Source organism: Muntiacus reevesi, chromosome 1 (assembly GCF_963930625.1).
Source record: "Muntiacus reevesi chromosome 1, mMunRee1.1, whole genome shotgun sequence".
Lineage (NCBI taxonomy): Eukaryota > Metazoa > Chordata > Mammalia > Artiodactyla > Cervidae > Muntiacus > Muntiacus reevesi.
In genome coordinates, this window is record NC_089249.1 from 223,895,829 (window position 1) to 223,923,497 (window position 27,669).

Below are 27,669 nucleotides of genomic sequence, written 5' to 3' on the forward strand. Positions count from 1 at the left end.
CAAAGAGCAAGGGTCTTTTAGTTTCATGGCTGCAGTCACCGTCTGCAGTGATTTTGAAGCCCAGGAAAATAAGTTTCTCACTGTTCCCATTGTTTCCCCATCTATTTGCCATGAAGCGATGGGACCGGATGTCATGATCTTAGTTTTTTGAATGTTGAGTTTTAAGCCAAATTTTCATTCATCAAGAGGCTCTTTAGTTCTTCTTTGCTTTCTGTCATAAGGGTGGTGTCATCTGCATATCTGACGTTATTGATCTTTCTCCCAGCAACCTTGATTCCAGCTTGTGCTTTATCCAGCCCTGCATTTCTCATGATGTACTCTGCATATACGTTAAATAAGCAGGGTGACAATATACAGCCTTGACGTACTCCTTTCCTGATTTAGAACTAGTATGTTGTTCCATGTCCAATTCTAACTGTTGCATCTTGACCTGCATACAGGTTTCTCTATGGAATTTCCCAGCCCATAAAAGCTAACCTCATCACATTTTTAGGTCATTCTCATCTTCATCTTCTGAGATGACCCATGCTCTATGGAGTGTTTCTCTGTATAAATCCACTTTTGATGTATCACTTTCTCACTGGATTCTTTCTGACATGAGACATCAAGAACCTGAGCACCATTCAGTCCTGAAACTAGATGTGTGACCTTGGTTGTGGGTTTTGCCTGGGCTTGAGTCCCAGCACATGGGTTCAGCTTTCAATCTGAGGTGAATGGTTTCAAAACTAAAGAATGCACACTAAGACTGGATGAACCCTAATGTAAACTGTAAATTTCAGGAGATCATGTCAATGTAGGTTCATCAACTTTAACAAATTTACCACTCTGATAGGGGATGTTCACAGCAGGGGAGATTATGCATATGTGGGGGTAGAGGACATATGGGAAACCTCTGTCCCATCTCAATTTTGCTGTGAACCTAAATTTTCTCTCAAAAAGAAAAAACAACAAAAAACTGGAGGATGGGATATCCCATTCCACGCATACATCTTTCAAATAAACCATAGGTTTTCCTTTTTGTCTTTAATATATTTGTCAATCTAAGTCCCCTGTGAAAGTTCCTTTATCCTCAGGAATTAACAAAGCTGTGGGGGCAGGTAGCAAAAGTTTAAAATAATTTTTCTTAATCAGACTCAATCCTCAGAATCTAACTCATGTAAATGTCCTTTAGACACACAGTGAAGTTATTACACAAGCTTCAGATGTGCAGTGACCAGGATACTTGACTCGCGCCAACACTCAGGAGGGCCATTGCAAAAACACCCTCTACCACGCTTCCCAAAGGGCCTGCCGCATATGTGGCTTACCTGAAGCAGGATCAGGCACATACCTTCTCTAGAGCCAAAAGCTGTGTAGGCTCTTACCTAAAGACCACTGAATACAAATCTCAGCAAAGGAAAAGTGAACTCTAATGCCTTCTGAAAGTCAACGAATTGGGTAACACTGCCAAAACAGCTTCACCTTCCCATCCCTTCCATGTAAAATGTTTGGCACATGGGAAATGCTCAGCGTTTGACATTATTCACTATTAGTTATTTCTGCCATTTCAAGTCCTGAAGGTCCAATGCCTAATGCTCTCCTGACCATTCTGAATTCAATTAACCCCTTCACAGTAATGGTCACTTCAGCACTCTCCCTTACTCACTCACAAATGATGACACCATCAGAACTAACCTGGTTTAGAACATCAGCAACTTTTAGGATTACAATATCAAATTTATGTACTTCAGAAGCCACAAATCACTTCTTATACACTCTTCAAACATACCTAATGATGTTAGGTATGAAACCACTCAGGATGAAAGCAGAATTGTCAATGTGCTTCTAAAAAGTGGCTTAAACAAATACCCTCACCGAAGTCATCTAGCAATCCTGGATTCTAATTTCTGGAGCTGAGTATTTTCCCTAGGATCTGAGGAAAAGCTGGAAAAGCACTACAAATGGCCTACACTGCAATTTGGGGACCTTCCTGACCCCCAGTAGTTAAGACTCCACACTTCCAATGCAAGGGGCATGGGTTTGATCCCTGGTTGGGAACTAAGATCCCACATGCCTGACAGCACAGTCAAAAAAAAAAAAAAAAAAAAAAGCTTCTGCTTATTGTAAATCAACCATACTTGAATCTAAAGAAATAAAATTCAAAGCGAAGGACAAAATACGCTTCTGTGGTACCAAAGAGGTCGTAACCAGATTTCCTATCACCTTGAGCTTTACAGAGGACATAAAAGCTATTCTACAATTAAAAATATCTTGACATATTTTTGATTGTCCTATCTCTCTAGCCCTTTTCTGGACAATCGGCTCTGGTGTGGCTATGGGGAGTAGTGAGCTAGGGTTTATTGTCTTCGTGGTCTACTTTCAGTCACAGATTAAAAGAATGAAAATTAAAGAGGTAGTTTAAAAAAAAAGAAAAGGTAGTTTTATTTGGACCAAAGAACCCTGAATATTCATTGGAAGGACTGATGCTGAAGCTCTAATACTTTGACCACATGATATGAAGAGCCAACTCATTGGAAAAGACTGTGATGCTGGGAAAGATTGAGGGCAGGAGGAAAAGGGGTAACACAAGATGGTTGGATGGCACCACCAACTCCGGGAGATAGTGAACAACAGGGAAGCCTGGCATGCCCCAGTCCATGGGGTTGCAAAGTCAGGCACAACTTTGTAACTGAACAAGAGATTATTCATTCTTTTCCATGTGATTACAGGAAACAAAGATTGCTCAAGCCAAATACACCATATAGCTTTCCCTCCCATTCCTCTTGTCTGCTTCCAATGCAGGGCGCATGGTTCCATGTCTGGTCTGAGAATTTAGATCTCACATGTGTGGTAGTGTGGTGTGGCCAAAAAAAAGTTCATGAAAGCTAGTAATACATCAAAGAACATGTGAGAAGAGATTAAGGCTTTAATGAAAAAACGTTTTATCTCATGGGAACAGAATCTACCTCATAACAACCCCTATTAATCTTTTTTTTTTCTTATTACTCAATTTTAAGCTCCATTCCTAGTGACACATTACAGTTGAATATGAGGGACTACTTATCACACAGGACAGGTTAAGTCACTACTGAAAGAATAGTTACATGGTATATTTTAATTATTTACTAAAATCCATGATCACCATCAATCACCACAAAATCCAGCATTCTTCAATTTGTAGCTGGAAAACTGAGCAGTGGCTCTTAAACCTAGATATAAAATCTCTGTGGGCATCATATGTTAAGAACCATAGGAAAAAACATCCTTCCCCTATTAAGCCACAGGAAGATCTTTCTGAAAAACTATCCAATACTGACACGCTACACACTTCCATTCAAAACACACCTACTGAAATCAAGAAAAGTTTTCTGTGTTTGCTTAGAATATTCAACCTAAGAAATGATTACATCATTTTATCAATTCATTTCACCCTTACAAAGTAAGTTCCAAAGTAAATTTCTCCAAGTCTTCAGTCTAGAATACTCAAGACACTCAACTCACTTTTTTGAACAAGCAGCTTTGTAAAACTGAAAATCGTATTTTAATGTTACCAAGAAATCACCAACAGCAATTATATTTCTTTAAAGGAAATTTACTATACTTAACAATGCACTTTCTTTTTTAAAAACTTTTTCTTTTAAACTGAAGCATGATTGATTTACAACGTTTTAACAATACATTTTCTTTAGGTAGGGTTTTTTGGGCCACACGGAAAGGATGGCGGGATCTTAATTGCTCCAGCAGGGATCGATCCCCTAAATCCCTGCAGTGGAAGCTTGGAGTCTTAATCACTTTACCTCCAGGAAGTCCCCACAAGCCCTTTTCTGTTAACCACAAGGTTTAGAGAATTTGTACCTGGATGACAATAAAAACTCAATTACAAAATGTGAGTTCCTTTGGAGTAAATTTTAACCACAGGACTTGAAAAACCACTGCTTGTATCTAGATCACTTGGACATTGGATCATCAGTATTGCACATTAATAAACTCTATGTCCAGTCAGAAATAAAAGGCATAAAATGATTTAAAAAAAGAGAAAAGGATGTATTTCTTATGAAAGCATTTAAGAACAAAATGAAATGGAGACATGGAAAAATTAAGGTCTTTTGGACAATCAACTCCATGAGCTACCAAAAATAGTCAATTAGAAGAGAAAAGAGAGTGGACCACTTATAAATATATACTGAGTATGTGTGTATTTTCTTCAAGTATCTTAGAAAGAGAAATGCAAAATATTTCCTCATCAGTTCCAAATTCACCACAGTACAAAGCAAAACTTTCATTACCATACCCACACAATTAAGTGTCCTGAAGTTTATTTATCCTGGTAGCTTAAAACAATCAAGTATTAGTATCTGTTTCAACTTCCTAATATTATTCAAAGGATAAAAGACAGGCTGGGGCAGAACTCATGTGCTTATCACTGCCACTTCATTTCAAATGCCATTTTTATCCTTGGGTGAATGTGCATAACACTAAACCATGATCCAGTTTTTCATTTGGTTCAGTATCATATAAAGAACTTAAATTAATAGAGGAAAATATTTTAATAGCTATATCTTATCTGAGACAATTTAACTCTAAGGTCATATGACAAGCAACGTACAAGTATTTGTTAAAAACTTACCAATCTGTCAATTGTCAAAATGTCCATGTTACACAGCAATATTTATTACCAGAAACTGCAGTGACTGATATAAGTAGACACATTAGTTTGTTAAACTCTACCTGAAAACATGCTTTCAACAAAGTCTGAACATCTTATCTCTTGATCCATATGGTTTTACAATCAGGTCTTACTGAAGGAGCACACAGATTTCACTTCCTTTCTTGCAGACATCATGCAGGAAGAAGAATCCACAAAGAGCATTCTGGCAATTTGACAAACTGTACTATCTGGACTATAAGTCCTGAAATTCATTTAAAGAATGTCAAGGAGTTACGAGAGAGTATGTTGTGGCCTTGATTTTTATTTTTTCCTAGAATTCTACAGATTCTAAAATTTATCAATTGATGTATCTTTTAAATAAACAGCACCAGTCTTGCCCATTGATACAATTAAAATTTGACTTTTTCAGCTCTTAGTTCACAAGTTTATTATGAAAAACACTGCAGTGCTCTTGTGCAGTAACATCATCTTACAGCAGGGAGAAAAAAAAACAGTTCCATTCAAAACAACTCACCAGGTTCTGACAGTAACAAAGAACAACATGAGGCTGAGATTTGAGAAGGGAAAATAAAACTGAGTGCAGACAAATCATACAATTAAATTAAACGGTATCCCTGAAAATAAACAAAACGATTTTAAAACTCACAAGTAGAGGGGAGGCCTTGGTACTTATTTTTAAAAATGTTCATTAAGCTCCAATGATTGTTTGCTGCTATTCTTATCTACAGTCATGCTGAGTAAAGCTATAGCTAAATGGAAGTTAAATTGTATTCACGAGGTGTTAATGTTTACATCTTATTATTTGCAGTCTCTCAGAGAAAGCAAAGTAACTACAAATAGCGCTATGCCAGAAACGGGTTTCTTGACCAACAATGTCGCTTCAGCATGCAATGAACTGGTTCATTCTAAAGTGGTCACGGCTGTTGATGACAGGAGGCTTTGTATTTTTATATGGCACATCTTTTTGGTCCGTGTGAAAACAAGTTTTTTTGAATGTTAACTATTCTCTGACACTTGTGGAGTTACTGTTGCTCTTCCCATATCCATTAGGTCAATATATGGTTCATGGCAATACTGTACAAGTTTAAAATTTCATTACAGGAAGTAGTCTGGGGTACGACGAGTAACATGTGGCTCGCCTCTGCGAGGTGCTGGGTCAAACTGCAAGCTGAAAAACAAAGACATATTTGCTCTAAGACATCAATGTACTGATAATATCAATATTAGTCTAAGTTTTAGTTTCAGATGTACAACATAGTGGAGAAGGCAACGGCAACCCACTCCCAGTACCCTTGCCTGGAAAATCCCAGGGACGGCGGAGCCTGGTGGGCTGCCGTCTATGGGGTTGCACAGAGTCGGACACGACTGAAGCGACTTAGCAGCAGCAGTATAACATATTGTTTTGAAATTTCTGTACAGTAATTACAGCAAGAGTCACCTAAGTAAGTCTAACTACCACCTGTCACCAGTTATTACTGTATTATTCGATTGCATTCCCCGTGCTGTACGTTTCATTCTTGTGCACATTTTTACACTTTTTCTATCCAATGACTTATGTGATAGGACCCTAACTGTAGCCTTATCAGGCATCTTACATGCATTTTCTAGCTGTATGCCTCCTCAAAGAGCCACAGCAACATCAGCCAGAGGATATGGTTCTATACACTGTGGTTCCTTCTGAGACCATTTGAAAAGATTCTACTAAATAAGTTTTAAAGAGTCTAAGGTACTGTATCTATAATCATTTCATCCTCAGGATTTATTTACTCTACAATAAAAGTATATGTTTAAAGTTAAGATCCTAATAATTCACATTATGGTCTAGGTTTCTGTTGATATATTTCAAAGAAAACCTTAAAATCTGTTTGGAATCTGGATTTAGCATAAACTCTTGAACTATTAAACCTCCCATTAAAACTAATATTTAAGTAATGGTAACCAACTACTCAGGTGTGAATACTTACAAAGAGTACTTTAGAGTATCATCAAGTTCCATGATTGCAGCTTGGTTACCACAACGATAACAATAGTTTGGAGCACTGAAAATCGTTACTACATTTCGGTCATGGCACCAGTTATATCCCTACAAGGAAAAGAACAGAAAAACAAAAACAACAACTATATTTTACTCCTTTATTTACATACAGCTAAAGGTGACTCCCTTCAAGAAAGAAAATAGATCTGCCCTTTTCCCCAAAAGGTTTTTACAAAAGCACTGCTTTGTTTCTGGATGATCTAACAATTTCCTATACTCTGCACAATGACCCCTCCTCACCCTCTGGCCATGCTGCACAGCTTGTGGGATCTCAGGTCCCCAATCAGGGAGTGAGCCCAGGCCACAGCAGCAAAAGCACTGAATCCTAACCACTAGACCACCAGGAACTCCCTATGCAGAACTCAAGAAAGGTCCTAAAAACAACAACAACTAAAAACAAAACCACCAATCTCAAAAGGATAAACTACTTCTCTCATTTCTTACTGCAACAGCCCTAAACACAATACAAGAATGAGTATATGGTCATTCCTTGGACAGGCAGATACACACTCCTGGAGACTAGAACCTCATTGATTCTGTCCTCAACACTGGCATTACCTGAACTGTCCAGACACGAAGGAGAGATGACTCTAGGAACTCCAACCTCAACCCTCCAAAGTTCACCTGAATGTATGAGTAGCTTTTAAAGTACTGTTCACAAATTTCTTTCCCTATCTCAAGCAAAGTCAGACTTTATGGATAATCACAGAATTGTGTCAGCATTAATCTAAATTGAATCTTAATTTTATAAGTATGCTTAATGTTTTATGCTATGAATTTAGCCCCTTTCCCTTTAGTTTCTTCTTTTAAATCATCTGTAATCCTACCATCCAAAGGATCACTTAAACATTTTGGGTGTATTTCTTGCCAAACTCTCCTCCATATATATGCATGTTAAATATGTGTAATAAAACCGAGATTAAAAAATGTTATATTTCCATCTCCTCCATCTTACTTTCTCAGCCTTAAATCCCTAGCACTGCTCAGTCATTACGAACTATCTCAGAACATTTTAACACTTGGATCAAAAGCCTGAGATTTTACTTAGTTTTATTTTTTGGCTATGGGGGTTCCTCAATGCTGCATGGGGGCCTTCCTAGTCGCAGCGGGCTGGGGCCTCTCTGCCGCGGTGTTCAGGCTTCTCGCAGCAGCGACCTCCCTTGTCCTAGAGCACAGGCTCCAGGCACTCTGGCTTCAGCAGTTGCAGCTGCCATGCTGTTAGCTCTGCCATACGTGGGATCTTCCTGGTCCGGGATCCAATTGGTGTTCCTTGCACTGCAAAGCAGATTCTTAACCACTGGATCACCAGGGAAGCCCCAAAAGCTTGGGCTTTTAATTCTAGTGTGTATCCATCGTAAAGGTTCAGGCTATAATGGTACACTCATCAGAAAAATACATGCATATTCTCACTAATACCATATAATTTAAAATTTCATAAGATCTTAAGTTTATTTAAAAAGCAAGTCAATGTCAAAGAACAAAACGTACCTCCATCACCAGCTGATGAGCTCTAGACACCAACGTGAGGCCATTGGCATGATTAAATGTCTCAGAAATATCCTGCCCAAAGGTGTAACCAGCTCCCCGAGGAGATATACCCCAACCTCCACGGTCATCTGGATCTGACCACAGCAAGTCACACATTGGACCCTAAAAAGCAAGTTAAGTTTTAGACTACCTCTTGGAAAACTGGTTAATATGTGATCTCAGTAATTTAATCAGAAGCGCCCTACTAAGTCACTTTTTGAATGGTGTTTGCCAAAACCGGTAAAAGGTTTTGCAGATACTCAAATATCTGTGTCAAATAAGTAAGAAACTATTTCTAGATGTCTTTAAGACGCATGGCCTATACCAATGAGTTCTAACAGCATCAAGCCCTAACTAATTAACAGTATAGTTTAGTAATTAAAATAGATGCTCTGAAAATAGTCACCACCTCAGTCCTAAACCTAGTCCCAGAGCTGTCGTGATCTTGGCAGGTTTCTTAATGTTAGCTTCCGAAGAATAGGGTCAACGGGAGTGCTCACACCACATGGGATGATTTTTGAGAATTAACAAGAAAATACATAAAATGAACTAAGTTACAATTAAGAACAGTTCCTCTTTCTAAAGTTTTCTGAAAAGAAAAAAATTTATTATCAAAAAAAGAATAATACCTCATGGGGAACTTCTTGTAGGCGATCAAGTGCTCTGATGTGATCCAGTGTATCTATGGATGGTGAGAGGCCACCATGTAGACAGAAGATCTGAAAAGAATGGTTTCCAACATTACCTTCATTTAAAATAAACATTATAGACTAAGCTGCAAACAGTAGCCCACATCACTCAGCCCCCTTGGTTGTTTCTGTGTTCTGCCAGAACTGGGCTTGTTTCTGCAGGATCTTTCTTTCATCCCACTCTAAACTATGGAATATACTCTTTCTTCCTGATAAACCATCCCTATTGCACCCAAACTCCAATTAGATCTTGACTTTACCCTCATCATAAACTATTATTTTCCTTCTCATAGAATTTTCTTGAAATTTCTCTGTGCACTTGTCTACTGGGACCAGAAAACAGTTAATTACATCTCCCCAACATGTCCAGAAACAGCCTAAGAGGATGGATGGGCTGTTATCTTCCACCCTACTCCATGGTTCAGTGTCCCTAACAAAATGAGGGCCCAGAAGGATGTGAAGGTGGAAAATAAGTTACTGGCACCTAAATGTTAAGAAAGAAGATGCCTGAAAATAATTAGAAACGTAAGCTTTAAGAAGACTTACATACCTGCCCGTCCACCAAGGCAGTGAGAGGAAGATAGTCAAAAAGGTCTGTAAAATACTTCCAAACATTTGCATTTCCATATTTCCTTAAACACTCATCGTAGAAACCATATACTTGTGTGATCTGTCTGCTCTCATGATTTCCTCGAAGAATGGTGATACGTTCACGGTAACGAACCTGAAACAAAAAAATGGAAAACATGAACAGCTGGCTCCTTCAAAAACCAAGTAACAACCCAGCAAACATTCTACAGGAAAATACAGAGTTCCAATTTTGTTGGAAAAAATATCTCACACTCCCACATCACACAAAAGTGAAATCACACCTACAGATATTTATCCCACGGGGTATCTGCCAACCCCATCTCACTACCACCAACTTTATGTCAAGCATAATCATAAGCTGCAAAACTCCATCCATGAGTTTTTTTTTATTAGTTATACAACCATTATAATCCAGTTCTAGAACCTTTCCATTAACCCAAAGATCCCGCATGCCTGTTTGCGATCACTTCTAACTCCCTCTCTCAGCAATTATTAATACTCTCTTGAGATTTGTTTTCTCTAGAAATTTCATAGAAATGAAACCATGTAAAATGTAGATTTTTTTAAACCACTTTAACTTAGCAGAGTATCTTTGAGACTCATCTGTATGTTAATTAGTGGTCTGTCTCTTACTGCTGCGCAGCATTCCACTATAACTACTGTTTTGGCTTTTTATTCATTAGCTGGCTAAACATTTGGCCTGTCTGCAGTTTAAGGCTATTGTGAATAATGTTTCTATGATCTTACTGCCATGTAAAAAATTTCTGTATGCATATACGCTTTCAATTCTCTTGGGTGGATTTCTATGGTTCTAATATCTTCAACAAATTAACACTTGGTATGACTAGCCTCACCCATGAAAACCACTCTACTGGGTCTGATTTATTTCTGGCTGTGCCACACACGGCCTGTGGGATCTTAGTTCCCCAATCAGGGATTGAACCTGCAACCTCTTTACTGGGAGCACAGAGTCTTACCCACTGGACCATCAGGGAAGTCCCTGGCCCTGATTTTGACTTTAATTTGCATTTCCCTGATAACTAAGGTTTGAGCATCTTTTCATGTGCTTGATGACCATTCATACACCTTCATGGGTGAAACATCTATTCAAATATTTTGTCCACTTAAAAATTATTTGCTCTCATATTGAGTTAGTATAGGTTTTAAAAATATGTATGAATACAGATTTTTTTTTAGTGATATCTCTTGAAGAACAAAAAATCAATTTGATGGAAGTCCAATTTATCAGCATTTTAATGGATTGTGCTTTTGATAGCATACCTAAATCATCTTTGTCAAACCCAAGGATACAAAAATAATTTTCTCCTATGTTTTATTTTAGAAGTTTCACAGCTTTAGTAATTCAGATTGAGATCTCCAATTAATTTTGACCTATCTGTAGAGTATGAGGTAGTTTAAGTTTGCTTTTTGCATAGGGATACACAACTGTTTCAGCATTATTTGCTGAAGTTTCCTTTCCCCTGTATTAAGTCTGCTAGGACTACCATACAGGATACCAGATATTAGAAAGCTTAAGCAACAGAAACTTATTTCCTCACAGTTCTAGAAGCTAGAAGTCCAAGATCAAGGTGTCAGCATGGCTAGTTTCTTCTGAGGTCTCTCTTCCATGGCTAGGAAATGGCCATCTTCTCCACGTTTCTTCTCATCATCGTCCCAGTTTTTGTGCTCTAATCTCCTCTTGTAAGGACACCAGTCATACTGGATTAGGGGTGACCCATATGATCTCATTTTGCCTTAATTACCTCTTCAAAGGCCCCATCTCCAATACAGCTACACTCTGGGTACTGGGAATTAGGATGCAGCATGAATTTGTGGAAGAGGAGGTAGTGGCAAATTCAGTTCATAACACAAACACCATTAAAAAAAATTTCTTCATTTATGGCTGCACTGGGTCTTTGTTGCTGCACACACAGGCTTTCTCCACTTGCAGCGAGCAACAACTACTCTCTAGGAGCATGGCTTTCTCATTACAGTAGTTTCTCTTGTTGCGGAGAATGGGCTCTAGGGTGCGCGCACTTTAGGAGTTGTGGTTCACAGGCTCTAGAGCACTGACTCTGTACTTGTGGCACACCGGGAAAGCTGTCCTGCAGCACGAGGATCTTCATGGACCAGGGACCAAATCTATGTCCCCTGCACCACTGGCAAGCAGATTCTTTACCACTGAGCCACCAGGGAAACCCCAAACGTGAGTTCTTAAAAGTTAGTATATTTATTCTTCCTCTGAGCGTTGGGACTCATCCTGGGCTTTAAGTATAGGTTAGCTTGCAAGATTGCTTTCATAGCATCTACAGTCACTGCAGAAACTTTCCATCATTTAATTCCACTCCTTCAATTTACAGATGCAGAACATAATGACCTCTGAAAATCTTTTGCAGCACTTTACATGACTCAGACTAGTTGCTTCATCAACACTTACATTTCTGTCAATTGCTCAAAATTCAGTGTTTGCCAAAACCACATCTCAGTGCTTCTCCAATACTAGAAAATGCTGTCAGTCATCTTACCATTTTTACATATTCTTTAATAAAATTATCTACCCAAAAGAAAACTCTAATAATTTAAGCGAAAGGTTATCCTAAAATGTTTTCTACCATTTTGTGTTTCACCTTCAAATCTTTGTATATTTCCCAAAGCTACAACTGGTATAAAAACAGCTGGCTTTCTTTAATTATCATTTCTATTGTACTAGATTATCACGTCATGTCTAACGGGTGCAAACTATTCCACTGAGATAAGTCATAACTTAGATATTCACTTACTGTTATTTATATCAATTCCTTCTGTGAATTAAAGGTAATGCTACAATTTACATTTTCATATACGTAAAGCTTCTTTCCTCTTAAAACTTCTTCCTCAATACCATTTAGTTACAGGGTTGTTCTGTCAAAGGATATAAACATGCCAATATTGGAAATGCGCAGCTCCATTAGTAAATTATGCTTCAAAAATACCTAGGAAGGTAATTATATTACCTGTTCTAACTCCAATTTATTAAATAAAACTTCTATTTAACCAGCCCTCTAGCATTTTTAAATCATCTGACTGAGGCATTCTTTTCCTTAGAAAATAACTTGTTTTTATATTCTGTACCATTCCCTCACACTCAGAATGAAGATAGACGTGATTTATTAAGTCCCAAATTTGAATATCTAGATTCCTAAATGTGGAGATTTATTCTAAAATCTAACGTGCAGATAGAGAAGACCACAAATCACTGGTGGGGGGAGGGCATTCAAGAGGGCAGTCATATCCAGTTCAAAATGCTCAAATATAAAACTGAAATTACCTTAAGAGCTACAAGCAGAGTAACTGTTTCCACTGAATAGTATCCTCTGTCAACATAATCGCCCATAAACAAGTAATTTGTATCTGGTGATTTGCCACCAATTCTAAACAGTTCCATGAGATCATGAAATTGCCCATGCACATCTCCACAGACAGTGACTGGACATCGAACTTCTTGCACATTGGATTCTTTTGTCAGGATTTCTTTAGCCTACAGAAGGAGAAACATAAACCAAGACACTTAGCATTAAACAACATAAACAAAGATATGTTTAGCTATACTTAAGATACAAGCTGCACTTAATACAGCTTGTATTAAGGGCAGACTCAGCATAAGATGAAAAAGCAGATAATTATGACCCCATTAAAATAAGAGGGCAAGACATGCCTAAAATCTATCCAACAGCTATCTCATCCCTGATCCTAGGAAAAACATGTATCAAGATGCACAATCCCATTCTTCCCATCAGTACCATAAGTTTTAGGCCTATCAGTTGCCATCTAACTAAATGCTAAAGAGACCATTATTAGCAGTCATATGGAGCAAGACACTCAGATACCTAGTTCCTCAGCTTTAGAGTTGTAACTACAATATACTCTAGGATTTCAGGCTATGTGGAGAGGTTTCTTAGCCCTACTTTATTTAAAAAAAGATTCTGGGGACAATATTAAAACTTTGGATTTTGTTTTTGTTTCTACCCTCTTCATATCAAAGTACAAACTTACTGTTTTACAACTGTTGACTATTCAATATACATGGTTTTTATGCTGCTTTTAGAAAACTAGCATCCTATGCATTTTCCCACGTAACCACAAATTCAAACATTACTTTGACAGGAAACTCAATTTTTATCTTTATTTCTTGCTGATTAATTATTATCTTTTTGGCTGTGCTGGGTCTTCCTTGCCGCACATGGGCTTTCTCTTCATTCGAGTGTGTGGGCTTCTCTTGTTGCGGAGCACAGGCTTGGCAGTTGGGGCATGAGGGACCCAGAATGTGTGGGCTCAGTAGTTGTGGCACAGGGGCTTAACTGCTCCTCAGCATGTGGGATCTTCCAGGACCAGGGTCAAACCCATGTCCCCTGCACTGCCAGGCAGCATTTTAACCACTGGACAACCAGGGAAGTTCTAAACATTAGTTTTAAGAGTAACATAATAGTCCACTCAATAGAAACTCTTTTATTCATTTCCAACACATATTTATTAATCACTTGTGTTAGTTTCTCAGTTATGGCCGACTCTTTGCAACCCCATGGTCTGTCCATGGAATTTTCTAGACAGGAATACTGGAGTGGGTTGCCATTCCCTTCCTCAGGGGATCTTCCCACTACTGTATGCTAAAAACTGTTGAGTGACTGGGAGATAACCACTCATTTGCTCGACTATGAGTGGTACTTTGTGCCAGACCCCATGCTAGTCCCTGGAGATATAGTCAGTAAGACCAATCATTACCAAGCCAGGGTTGGTGAGGGGGATTTGGGGAATTATTACAATTAGCAGATGCAAAAAGAGATGTATTAAAGTCCAAGGAATTAAAAAGGAAAGGATAACATGGTTATAGCACAGTATGGAGAAACAGAGACAAGGGCAGACTAAGGTGGGGTCAACAAACCACCTGACTTTAGCACTGGTAGTCCTGAATCCCAGGAATCACCTCAGTTGCATCCAGGCAAACCACGATGACAGACGGTCATCCAGGCAGGAAATATGGGGGGGGGGGGGGGGGGGGGGAGACAGAGCATGGATATGAACTGAAAACAAGTCTAATTAAAGTAGTAGCAAAACAAAGATCCAACAGACAGAAGATCTGATGAGTGAATTTAGGATTTCAGAGGTAGTGTTATGACTGCGGATACCTGAGGTGCAGTAGAGCTTAAAGGTCACCCACAAGTACTCAGGGACCAAATGACCGACAAGTCTTGCCTGTCTCCTTCCAAAACATATCTCAATCCATATGCTTCTACATATTTTGTCAACATCCTGATCCAAATGACCATCACTTCGCCTGGATTGCTGTTAGCCTCCACAACGATCTCCCTGTTTCTAGTCTTCCTCCTCCAATTTATTTTCCATGTAACAATCAAAGTGACAGCTTAAAAATTATCACCAGATTCACTTTATCCACCACTGTCTACACGAGGGGTCCCCAACCTCTGGGATCTAACGCCTAATGATCTGAGGTGGAGCTGATGTAATGATAATAAAGATGAAGTGCACAATAAATGTAATGTGCTTGGATCATCCCAAAACTAGCCTCCTCTATGGAAAAATAGTCCTCCATGAAACCAGTCCCTGGTGTCAAAAGGTTGGGAACTGCTTGTCCACACAGCACCTCGCTAGAACACCACCCCAGATGTAGAAGGCACTTCTTATTTTGAGGGAATCAAGAACTTAAACTGAGATACCGGATAGGTATTGGTGTCTTCAGAGAGAGCCCTGAACGTCTCCCAGGACAATGGCATAAGTACAGGCTTAGAAAATGGTACCCAAGTTCTCTGGATAATGAAGAAACAACAGTAATAGCTATAAAGAAAAAAGCCCAAGTATCTAGGTTGAGGACAGAAGCCTGACAAACACGGGGAGTTTTATTCTCAAGTAGAAGAAGGCAGAACACATCCACGGGGGAGAGCTGCTACAGAAGGTGCAAGACTCTCTCAGGGAGAGGACTGGGGCTAACGAGCCACAGCTCACTACCTTGTGAGCAGCACCCAAGGACGTCACGCACTGATCTACTCACTGCTGCATGGGTGGCTGTGCGTAGGCTTTCTCCAGTTGTGGTGTGGGGGCTGCTCTCCTGATGCAGTGTGAGGGCATCTCATTGCAGTGGCTTCTCTTGTTGGGAGCATGGGCTTGGTTGCCCTGCAGCATGTACAACTTCCCCGGACCAGGGAACCCACCTCCCCTGCAGTGGTAGGGGTATTTTTAACTGCTAGACCACCAGAGAAATTCCCTACAGACTGGTTTTAAGGCAGTGGGACGCAACCTTAGCAGCACAGTAAAAAATCACTTAGAAAAATCTTTAAAAATATTCGGATGCCCAACTACTACTTCTCCCAATTAAGTCAGAATCTTCGTGGGTGGGATCCAAGCATAAATAAGTCTTCCCTCCCTACTCTATGCTGTCTTGGGTGCAGTCAAGCTTAAGAACTATTTTGAAGTCTCCAAACATTCTGGGGAGACTATTTCAGGACACTTATCAACCACTGACATAGAAATGTTAATTAGTTTGATCTTAACATTTTTAAATTTAGAAAAAAATTCCATTTCAAAAAGAGGCCATTTCTTAAGAAATTCATTTACTCTATCTCTCTACAGTAATTCCAACTTCCCAATTCATTACTACTGAAAAGCAGAATATCCTGTTATTAAATATTCCATTACTATGTCTATTTGGAATACTGGGCCTAATGTTATCAGCACCTAGTATATATAGACATGCGTTCTCAGTCGCCAAGTTGCTCCTGGCAACCCCATGGTCTCAAGTCTGCCAGGCTCCTCTGCCTATAGGATTTTCAAGACAAGAATACTGGACTGGGTTGCCCTGCTCTCCTCCAGGGGATCTCCTCCAGGGGATCTTTCCACCCAGGGACTGAACCTGGGTCTCCTGGATTGCAGGATTCTTTACCACTGAGCCACCCGTGAAGTCCTCAGTACATACTATGAATGAAATGATAGATTCTACTTAAACCCATGTAAATCTTGCCTTGATGTTACCACACTTATTTCCACCAGAAGTTAAAGCTGTCATTAATGACTGCCTTTTAAAAAATAGTATTTCCTGTGATTTATTACTGTTTCTAAACTGGCGTATAACTGCTTTCCAATGTTGTGTAGTTTCTGCCGAAGAGCGAAGTGAATCAGCTGTGTGCTGTGCTTAGTCATTCAGTCACGTCCCACTCTCTGCGACCCCGTGGACTGTAGCCGCCAGGCTCCTCTGTCCATGGGGATTCTCCAAACAAGAATACTGGAGTGGGTTGCCATGCCCTTCCTCCAGGGGATCTTCCCAACCCAGGGATCAACCCAGGTCTCCAGCACTGCAGGCGGATTCTTTACTCTCTGAGCCATCAGGGAATCAACTGTATACAGCATACATAAATCCCCTCTGTCTCACCCCACTCCCCATCTTACCTATCTAGTCATCAGAGAGCATGGAGTTGAGCTTGTAACTGCCTTAAATCCCTTATAATCTACTCAAAATTTCTATTCAAATCATAAAAGAAAAGCCTAAATGCTATTTGTTCCTTTCAGGGCTTTCAATTTAGACAAATCACAATGATAAACATTGTATCTACCTTTAATTTTATTTTTTAGTCTTTATTTAACTTGTTACAATATTGTTTCTATGTTTCAGTTGTGGGTGTGTGGTGTGTGGTGTGTGGTGTGTGTCTGTGTGTGTTTTTTTAAACTACCTCTATTAATGTGGGAACCTAGCTTTCTGACTTTCAGGGCTTTCAATTTAGACAAATCACAATGATAAACATTGTATCTACCTTTAATTTTATTTTTTAGTCTTTATTTAACTTGTTACAATATTGTTTCTATGTTTCAGGTGTGGGTGTGTGGTGTGTGGTGTGTGGTGTGTGTGTGTGTGTGTGTGTGTGTGTGTGTTTTTAAACTACCTCTATTAATGTGGGAACCTAGCTTTCTGACTTTCAGGGCTTTCAATTTAGACAAATCACAATGATAAACATTGTATCTACCTTTAATTTTATTTTTTAGTCTTTATTTAACTTGTTACAATATTGTTTCTATGTTTCAGGTGTGGGTGTGTGGTGTGTGTGTGTGGTGTGTGGTGTGTGTGTGTGTGTGTGTGTGTGTGTGTGTGTGTGTGTGTGTGTGTGTGTGTGTGTGTGTGTGTGTGTGTGTTTAAACTACCTCTATTAATGTGGGAACCTAGCTTTCTGACTAGGATCCAACCCACAACCCCCTGCACTGGAAAGCAAAGTATAACCACTGGACAGTTAGGGAATTACCAACAGTAATACATTCTTGTAAAAAAAAAACTTTAGCAGCAGATAAAACTAAATGTCCCTTCTGACCACTCTCCAGAATTCTACTTTTCTTGGGAAAAATAACCAACCACAGCATTCTGAGGTATATCCTTCTGAAGTCTTATTTACAAAATTTTATATACATATTATATTCCCACAGAAACGTAATAGTTTTCTTTGCAATTTCTTTGCAAACTAGAAACAACATTAAGGGAAAAGCAGTCTCCTCAGAGTTCATAATGCATACACATAGAGACCAGGTCAATTTCTCACACTGGAAGTAAAATACTTCCTGAAGGATTAGGATACAAGGAGTGTGTACTGAAATGTATATCCCAGTACCTGCTCCCTTGTATCCGTATGCTGGCATGTTTCCTGAAAGATTTCATGAAGTGGACCTATGAGCATATGCAGCAGTTTGTACTATTTTTATGTTGACACTACCATACTGTCCTCTGAAAAGGAAAGGCCACTGTATAGATAAAGTGAACACTCTTACCCTGGGAAAGTCAAAACTTGCTCCTCCCTTCCCAGCAAATTTTAGACCAGAAAAATTATAATTAAATCCTGAAGAAGTCAGTAGTATATATCAGATGCAATCCAGCCAACTATTAAATACATTGTAGTAAATATTCAAGCTTATAAAGGACCAGTTAAAACACACTTAAAAAAAAAAAAAATCTCAATTTACCAGCTCTCAGATGATCACTACACCAAAAGATGAAATTCCCAGAACACCATAACAAAAAAGACTGCAGACGTCTCGTTAAAGATTATTCTACAGTCAGGAAAACTAATCATAGAAATGTCTGAGAGAAGCTGTGCTATCACAAGGAGTCAGGCCTATAAATCCGAGAAGCACCTAACAGAAGCCCCCCTCTACGGGTCACCCAGAGAGACCTCTAATGAGTCACCATCTTTAGTGTCCAAGCCTTTACCAACCACCAGTTTCAAAGACGGCTGGCTATATAACTTCAACTCTCTGGTTTAATGCTCAAAGTAAATGGCAGAAAAAGACTTTCAAGGTAACTTAGTTAACATTAAACATTTAAAAAAATTTTAATAACTACCTTTTTCACTCTCTTGGTATTCTAACTCCCAAAATTTAAAGCCTCAGGTCATCTGAATTATTCACAGAAGCAAAAGCAACACACCTCCCAAACTTCTATTTCCCCTAAAACATTTCTCAAGGACTTAAAACAGTGTAACTAGCACCATATTGATTTATTGGGCCCCTACTGAAATTCAGTCAAATGATACAGATTGATATGAATTAATTCAAGGGAAGTATCTTCCCAGAACAAAGTCAAAACTGAAACAAGTTATTCCATTTAATAAGAGTTTATCACAAGTAACTGTGGAAAGTTTAAATTTCTTATATGTTCTAAAATTTTTAAACTAAAACTTAAAAGATTCACCCAAAGGACAGTAACAGTCAGGAACATTAACTTATTATAAACATCCTCTCAGCATTCTGAGTTCGGATTCAGAAATCTCATTTTATTTTCAACCCACAAAAAACCATCAGGTAATAAGGTCAATGACCTATAGAGTTGTTTTATATTCTTAGATATGGACTATCCCTAACCACCATAACAATGTGAAATTGCAAACAAATCAGACGGAAAATAGATCAACAGAGCCAAGATTTTTCAAGGAAAGCAAATAAAAGAAGAAAACATGAACAACAGATTCACCAACCATTTATATATATTAATTTCCTTAAGGATATACAATAGTGATATAACTTCTATGTAATTTACACAGCAGAAAAGGCTATGCAACACATTTATGCATTTTTACATTCTAAATAAAAAACAGGTAATGTATTTATGCATTTTATTATTAAATCAAGAAAAAACATTTAAAAATACAAAATAATTACAGTGTAAAAATTCTTTGTATAAAATGACTGGAAAACAATAAAATCCTAAGAGATTGTTTTATTTCAGTGGTTAACCTGTAAGAATATGGCCTTCTCAATTTTACCATACCAACAAAAGCTATTTTCATTTCTTTGTATTCCGCTCCAGTTTACAAGTGGCCACCATCTCAATTTGTGTCCTAAAGTTCCAAATACTGATCCAGTTTCCTACAGCATGATACTCATCAATGTAAACTGTTGTATAACATGCTCCTGAACAGATCTATACATGTATTATTATTTGAATCACTTCTGTCAGGAAATTTTCAACTGTGGCATTACAGTATTAACATTTTTTGTTTTCTATGTACTACTGGACCAACTACTGCCCAACGTACTATGCAGTAATAAATGGAAGACCGTACCCATCTCAGCTATTTCAGATATGAAGTGTTATCTTCTAATTTAACTGACACTTTTCATTTAAGAGTTCAGACTTTTTATTTCATGTTTATATAGCATCAGGTATTTCTTCTCCTACACAGTGTGTCCACACAAACTAGATCTTTCTATGAAAAATCTGGTAATTCTAGTGTTCATTAGAACTCTAGTTTAAGTAAATTTTACATTTCATATTTCAATCAGTTGAATATATCTTCTACCAGTACAGCCATAAACACATGAGAAGCAAACAAAAAAGTAATTTTTGAATTTTACTTCTCAGTTTAAGTGAAAAATTAAAGACATCTGAAAACTTTTTTAAGACTCCATGCTTCTTCTGCAGGGAAGATCTTGCACACTGCTCAGTGTGACCAAAAAATAAGAAGTAAAAATAAATAAAATGCCTGTAGGATCAAACAACCATGTTAGGTATCCTGGTTAGGCATGGAAAGATATTTCAAAATATAAAATAAAAAGCACAATAAGTTTGCAACAATGAAGTTTTTCAATATCCTAAGAGAATTTCATTTTGCTTCATACTGCCTTTATGGTTTAATATAAAAGTTTTTTTTTAAGTTTGTGATAAATATGTGACCAGATTTTTATTTTGGTGTCATACATAAGGCAGGACATATTACTAAGCTCTAGAAGCAAATGAATCTTGAGTAATTATCTCCAACTACCAAATCTTTCTTCATAAACTTAGTCTTTCATTAATTATACTGATCAGGAGCCACTAATATTTTATGAAATATTTCAGTCGTTTTTGATTAAAATTCTGTATTTATAAGTGCTCTGGAGAAGGGAAAGGCTACCCACTCCAGTATTCTGGCCTGGAGAATTCAGTGGACTGTACAGCCCATGGGGTCAGAGATTTGGACATGACTGAGCGACTTTCACACTTTGCTTTTTGATTTAGGGTCTAATGGAAAGAAAAAGGTCAGGGATGAGGGGAATCCTAAAATTCTATCAAGAGAGTATGTGATGTTTTCCCATCTGTTTCTGTCAAATAACCATCTTACCTCCGACCAAAATGAACATTAAAAAAAAATATTTTAAATTATTTATGACTGCTCATGGGCTTTCTCTAGCTGCCCCAAGCAGCTAGAGAAATAACTACTCTTTGTCGGTATGTGCGAGCTTCTAATCACAGTGGCTTCTCTTGTTGGGTAGCACAGGCACTAGGGCGCTCAGACTTCAGTAGTTGTGGCATGCAGGCTCAGTAGTTGCCTCACGCATGTGGGATCTTCCCAGACCAGGGACTGAACCTGTGTCCCCTGCACCGGCAAACAGATTTCCAATTTCTGGACCACCAGGGAAGTCCTGACCTTTTCTTTAAAGCAGTGTGTCTCACTTGCAACAGGATGGCTCCCATCTCTACCAACAAACATACCCACATGCATGAATTAAACAGTCCCAATCGTTCCTGCATAGGGGAAAAAAATGTTAATCTACTAAACTGAGAAATGTTGCTATATATACAGTTAAAATTTTCACAACAATCCATCCTGAATGAGATTCATCCTCACTGAGTCTGGTCTCTTCTCTCATCTGTGAGAGGTGACTTAGCCTTAAGGACCTTTAAAGTTCTTTTCATCACTAAAAAGGGATTCCCTCATAACTCAGTTGGGAAGAATCCACCTGCAATGCAGGAGACCCCTGTTCGATTCCTGGGTAGGGAAGATTCGCTGGAGAAGGGATAGGCTACCCACTCCAGTATTCTTGGGCTTCCCGTGTGGCTCAGCTGGTAAAGAATCCTGGGTAGGGAAGATCCCCTGAAGAAGGGAAAGGCTACCCATTCCAGTATTCTGGCCTGGAGAATTCCACGGACTGTACAGGCCATGGGATTGCAAAGAGTCAACACGAATGGAGTGACTTTCACTTTCATCACTAAAAAGTTTTTTTATTGGAAGTCAAAGTCCCCCAACAGATAGCAGGCAACACTGCCAGTTTACAGATGATGGGCAGCAGAGAAAGACAATTAACGTGATAGCCACTAGCACAAAAATTCTAAAATCTTCCCTATCTGGAGCTGACAAGTTCAACCTCCCAACTTATCCAAAACCCTGCTACAGAGCAATAACAAATCCCTACAACAACAACAATAACACTATTTAGACAAACTTAAATAGTGAAAATAGAACATAAAAGGAGAGCATACAAATTTTTGGTTGCATGTATTCCAAAAACAAATGTACACTGTCACAGTTAGCAGTATCACTGACACTCCATAACTTATGTGAACTACACTTTGCATGATTACGTTATCTAATGTTTATCTTTCAGGGGCACTCTAGAAAAAAGGTTCTCAATCTTCTTTCAGGCCTCTCAACAACAGAAAGGTAAAAATTCCCACTGAATGACTAAATGACTAAGGCAGAGGTGGGGACAGGGTGTGCCAGAGTGACTGGTCAGCTGGTCACGTATAGTTTAGAAAATACCCAGATGCAGATATATCTGTCACTGCTTTGTTCATCCATTCCAAATCACAATACCAATCAATCAACAGGCAACAGTAACTTTGTACTGTGAAAAAATTAAGCAGTCAGTCCTAGAGTGCTCTTTACAGTCCTTTCAGACCTCACTCACCCCAGCCATTTACTGGCCACCAGACCTCTCTCCACTTCAGTCTCTTCTACAACGTCTGCTCCAGAAGTTGAAATCCCCTCCATAGTTATACTCTATTTCAGATCTCCCTTGTGCAGTGGAGTGCAGATTGAGGTTTTTTCATAAAAGGATGATAATGAGAAATGGGTAAGGAAAAAAGGTGCAAATAAGAGAAACAGCTCTAAAAAAAAAAAAAAAAAAAGAGAGAAACAGCTCTAAATATAAAGAAAATAGTAAAAGGAAGGGAGTTGATTCTATGCCACACATAACTTTTCCAACTTCTTCTCAGCACCCTCAAGAGAGACTCCTCTCCACCATTACATTAATCCAAACCCAATGTCTCCTGGTTTTCCTTAAAGCTCATCTCCTCAAAACTAAATAAATATACTCTACAGGTAACTGACAAACCTGACTTACAATGAAACCAGGAAAAAGAACACCAAACAAGAGTTATCTCAAATGCTCTTCCAGTGTCCATCATTCTTTTTATAGTATGAGTTTCACCTCAGTTCTACTGCCCATATTTGCAGACACAATTGATTCTGACAGAGAAACAAAGGTAGAGTTGGGGGAGGGGGGAAATTTGTGTGTCCAAAAAGAACTGTTCACCTTTTTAGTGTTTCCTCATTAAGTCAACTCAAAGACAACTGCACTACTGATTCACGCCTGGAAGACCACAAAATACACCCAGGCAAACAGCCTTGATCAAGGTAGCTATGAGGATAAAAAGAAAGGCATTTTAACAAGCTGTAATGAACAATATAAATGTCAGCTACGCTTTATTAGAATATTTTAGAGCTCATTCTCTGGATCATGATTTACACTATCTTAGAATACACAGAAAACGAACTGGGGTTTTCACCTCACTAATCTTATTTGAGAGGCAAATGCAGTTAGCCACATCCAATATTAAAGAATAATTACTGTTTCCTCCTCCAGGACAGAGTGAGACAACAGTATGTGACATGAATAGGAAGCTTTTAAGCAATCAGAACAAAAATTATACTTTCTTTTACACAACTGAGGAGTCTGCAATTCAGTTTGGCCTCAATTCATCTGCAACCTTCATTATTAACACTACCTTAGAAGAGAGGGAGGCTGTGAAGTAAGACTAGAACATTGGGCTTAAAGTCTATAAAACTAGGCAATCTCAATTTAGTCGCTGTAGCCAAGTCTCTTAACCTTTCCAAGGTGTGGTTTCTATCTATGAGGATAACTGTTTTATAAGCTTGTTAAGAGAATTGCCTATGTGATAGTATGATGAAAATAGTATTTGTATCATGCTGCCCCCACAACTGCTTGTTCTTGATATTCAAATTACCTTTATGGAAATGAGTCAAACAATCTTTTAAATTAAACACACACATACAGACTCACAAAAATATGTTACCCATTTCATATAGAAATTTAACCTTGGTCAGGTATTTTGCAGGTCATCCAACCAGAAGGAAGACTCATACTGCACTTTATTTATAGTGCTTGCACAGCAATAGGAAACAGCATGCCTAGGTAAAGAACTCCTCTGGATACAAACAACATTCTCCACAAGTTTGGTAAGACATGAAAGCACAAAGCCAAAAATCATACCTAAATGAAACCACTGCTGAACAAAACAAGACTGCTTATTACTAGAGCTAGGCACACAACAACATCCTTGGCTTTGATATAGATCGCATCCTGGCGGGAGAAAATCTTAACTAGTTAACAACATAAAAGCCATATTCACTCTTGCTTATAAAGACACACTTTTCTTCTTATAACCAAAGAAATGAAGAATTAGTTATCTCCACCAAGTATCTCTTCTTTAAAAACAAAAAGGGAAAAAAGAAAAAAACTATAATAGTAATCAAAGTTTCTCCCTCAAGGTTTTCAAAATATGTAGCCTTCACTAGATGTACTACTGGTCATACAAATATTAATGGTGAAAAGAGAACTTTTTTTTTTCACTAAAAAGAATTGTACAAAAGATTGTAAGTCATGTACTTTAACTTGTCCCGTCTATCTAAAAAGCTGCCTTCAAATTAATTTAGCTTGAAAGACTAATAGAGTTCTAAGACTTGGAGTACTTAACAAGTTAAAAACATTTTGAAAGCTGTGTGGTATCTCCCCAAAAGGATCCAAGACTTAGATATCTAGCTTCAAATATTTTTTCCTTTTTTTTGGCTCTAAGAATTAAAATCTTGATGCAGGGGGAAAAAAAAATCTTGATGCAGTAAATGAGCAATGGAGAATTAAGCATAAATTGATTAATCTCACCACATCTAAATTTAAAAAGAGGTGGGAAACAATGACCATTCACCAAATAGATCAAGCCTCAGCACCCCACTAACTCCAGTATTATCTTCTGTTGTCTCCAACAAGAACACTCTACCTCTGTGGTCCATCTGCAACTGATTTCCAACTAGATTCAGTCTCCTTGAGGATAAGCATGATTATTTTTCATTCTTCTCATAAAAGTAAGCAATCATGGGTATCTAGTAAGTTTTCAATATTTAAACACAGTACTAATTTAAAATAGAACTGTACTCTCTCAGATTAGAAAGAACCTTGGGACATCTGTTTTAATTCTAGCTTCTAGACAGGAGGACCAAGTGAAGTGGCTGCCTCAAGGTCAGAGACAATTACTTGGTGGCAGAAAGAGGACTAGTGTCCAGGTCTATCGCACAGTTTGGTGGGCTTCTAACTACACCATTGCTCTCTTGCAATGTTTTCTAAGCAAATGACTAGTCACCTAGCCAACTGCTGACTGAAAGTCAGTATACAGAGTAAGAACTCAACCCTAGAAGTCATTAAAATCATCACTTAGAGTAGTACCTAAACACTAAGACCTAACATTATACATTAAGTGATCCTTAAAAGTCTATTTCTAAACCTTTAAAACAAACGTCATCCTCATGAATTAAGGATCAAGAAGCAACACAAGACTACACTGTTACTATTAAAATTCAGCTCGGTGAGATGATGCGCCACCTCATCAACTAGCAGTTTCTGTCGAAGCTTGGGGATAAACAAATCTGAATTAGACTCACTTAAATTGCAATTACCCACAGAATAGTATCTGAAACAGCCTGTTTTAGGAGCATATACATCAAGCTCCCATTAAACCACAAGTCAGCATAATTGCTGTCTAATAATTACCTTCACTATTACAGAAAGGCTGACATTCCACAATTCTGTGTAAGTAAAATGAGATGCTGCAGGTAATTTTGAAAAGGTTACGCTGAAGCATTCATGGTGGAGCTCATCATTTTCTCTACTTTAGAAAACTGAATTATAAGACTTAAATCCAACAGACTACCTGTTTCCCCAACTCCGTGGGAAAAATAAATCGGAATTAGGTAACTTAAAATGCACTTGCTGAAACAGACTACAACATTCCAATTTCAACATCCGTGAGAGAAATTATTTTAACACTAAGCACAACGTCTGGAATACAGAAAAAGCTGAATCGACATATATAATTACTATCACTATTTAAAGTCACAAATACACAACTTTTCCAGCAAGGAGCTAGGACACAATATTTGCTGCTCTTACAGTTCACGGTGCTCATTTAAAAAATAAATGGCAAAAAAAAATGGCTTAGAGAAGGGTTTCACACTACCCAATTTGAGTCAGCATATAAATCATAAACTGACACTTGATTTCCAATCCAAAGTTCCTTATGGAGTATGACTCACCAAATTCTCCATTTCTTCCAACTATGAAAAAGAAGTTACACTGCTCCCTATACCACCTCTAACATTGGTAGGTTAGAGATCCATCTTAAAATTCTTCAAAAACACACCTTAAGTCTCTAGAAGAGACTGCTCGGTGCGTTTAACAGAAACCACCCAAGACAGTACTTAAAGCTGTGGGGCCTTTAGGTAGGACCTGGGATCTGGTCTACAAGCTTGCCTTTCGGGGAGCCTCTGGACAGCTCTGGACCTCAGAATTAGGCCAGAGAACCAGTAAAAAGCCTCTTACTCACCTCAGAGAAGAGCTCTGGGCCCCATTCCCAAGCCACAGAACCCAAGTTCTCTTACCTAAACCTTCCCCAACTCCGACCCACAGGGTCTCACTCCCCCCAGCCATCTCGCCCCGCGCCAAAGCCGGGAAGCTCTAAAGCCCCGGAGTTGAGTGAACGGCGCCATTTTAGGCGGCCGTGGCAGCGACAACCAATCCCTGAGCGAGAGGCAGGGGGCGCCGGGTCGCCCGGGAGCCGCCTCCGGGCCGCGCCGGGCGCGGGTCCGGGAGGCTCGGGGGGCCGGGGCCTCCGCCATGTTGCACCCTCCCCACGGCGGCCTCCTTCTCAGGAGGGCTCTGCCCGCCGCGGCTCCCCCATCCGAGATGTAGCTCACCTTCTCGCAGAGGCTCTTAACCTGGGACTCGGACAGCTGCTTGCACTCGTTCAGCTGCTCGATCCACTGGTCCAGCTCCTTGGTGAACACCTTCTCGTCCATAATGCCACCCGCCCGAACCGGCTGCCGCTCCGCGCTCCTCCCGCGCCGCCGCCCGCACACGGGCCACACGCACACGCCGCCGCCGGTTCCCGGAGTATTTGTGCGGGTACTGGCGGTTGCTCGGCGCTAGCGCTGGCCCTGTGACTCGCCCCTCTGTGCTCGGCCACCGGCCGCTGTCCTCCTCCACTCTCTCTCTAGCCCTGAAGCTCTGCTCTCTGTAATGGCGGCCGCCGGCGTGGTGACGTCACGCCCGGCGTCAGGAGGCGGCAGGGTGCGGAGGGGTAGAAGGGCCGGGACCCGAGCTGCGCAACTGCAGCGCCAGCCACGATCCGCCGCCAGACTCGCGAGGTAGGGCTCGACGCGCAGGCGCAAAGCAGCCTGCTGGTTACTGAGGCACCTTGGCCTTTAGGGCGTGGTCTTCTAGAAGGGAGGGGCCGAGGGAAGGGAAGACCTAGACCGAGCAGGGGCCCGGCTTGCTGCTGGGAAGTAGGCTAATCCCAGAGCACTGAGTCCTGTGCTGCGCGGGCG

The 27,669-nt window shown here is 39.4% G+C and overlaps 1 protein-coding gene across 1 annotated transcript; it reads right to left on the reverse strand.

Moving 5' to 3' along the window:
* Positions 1-4,929: 4,929 nt before the first annotated feature.
* PPP2CA (protein phosphatase 2 catalytic subunit alpha) lies at positions 4,930-27,379 on the reverse strand. The gene is made up of 7 exons (XM_065918561.1): positions 27,040-27,379; positions 12,798-13,007; positions 9,450-9,623; positions 8,840-8,929; positions 8,172-8,333; positions 6,613-6,731; positions 4,930-5,816 (listed from the first exon to the last, which is right to left on the reverse strand). The coding sequence occupies exons 1-7, from the start codon at positions 27,139-27,141 to the stop codon at positions 5,744-5,746; spliced, it is 930 nt and encodes a 309-aa protein (XP_065774633.1). The 5' UTR covers positions 27,142-27,379; the 3' UTR covers positions 4,930-5,743.
* Between the last annotated feature and the right edge of the window lie 290 nt (positions 27,380-27,669).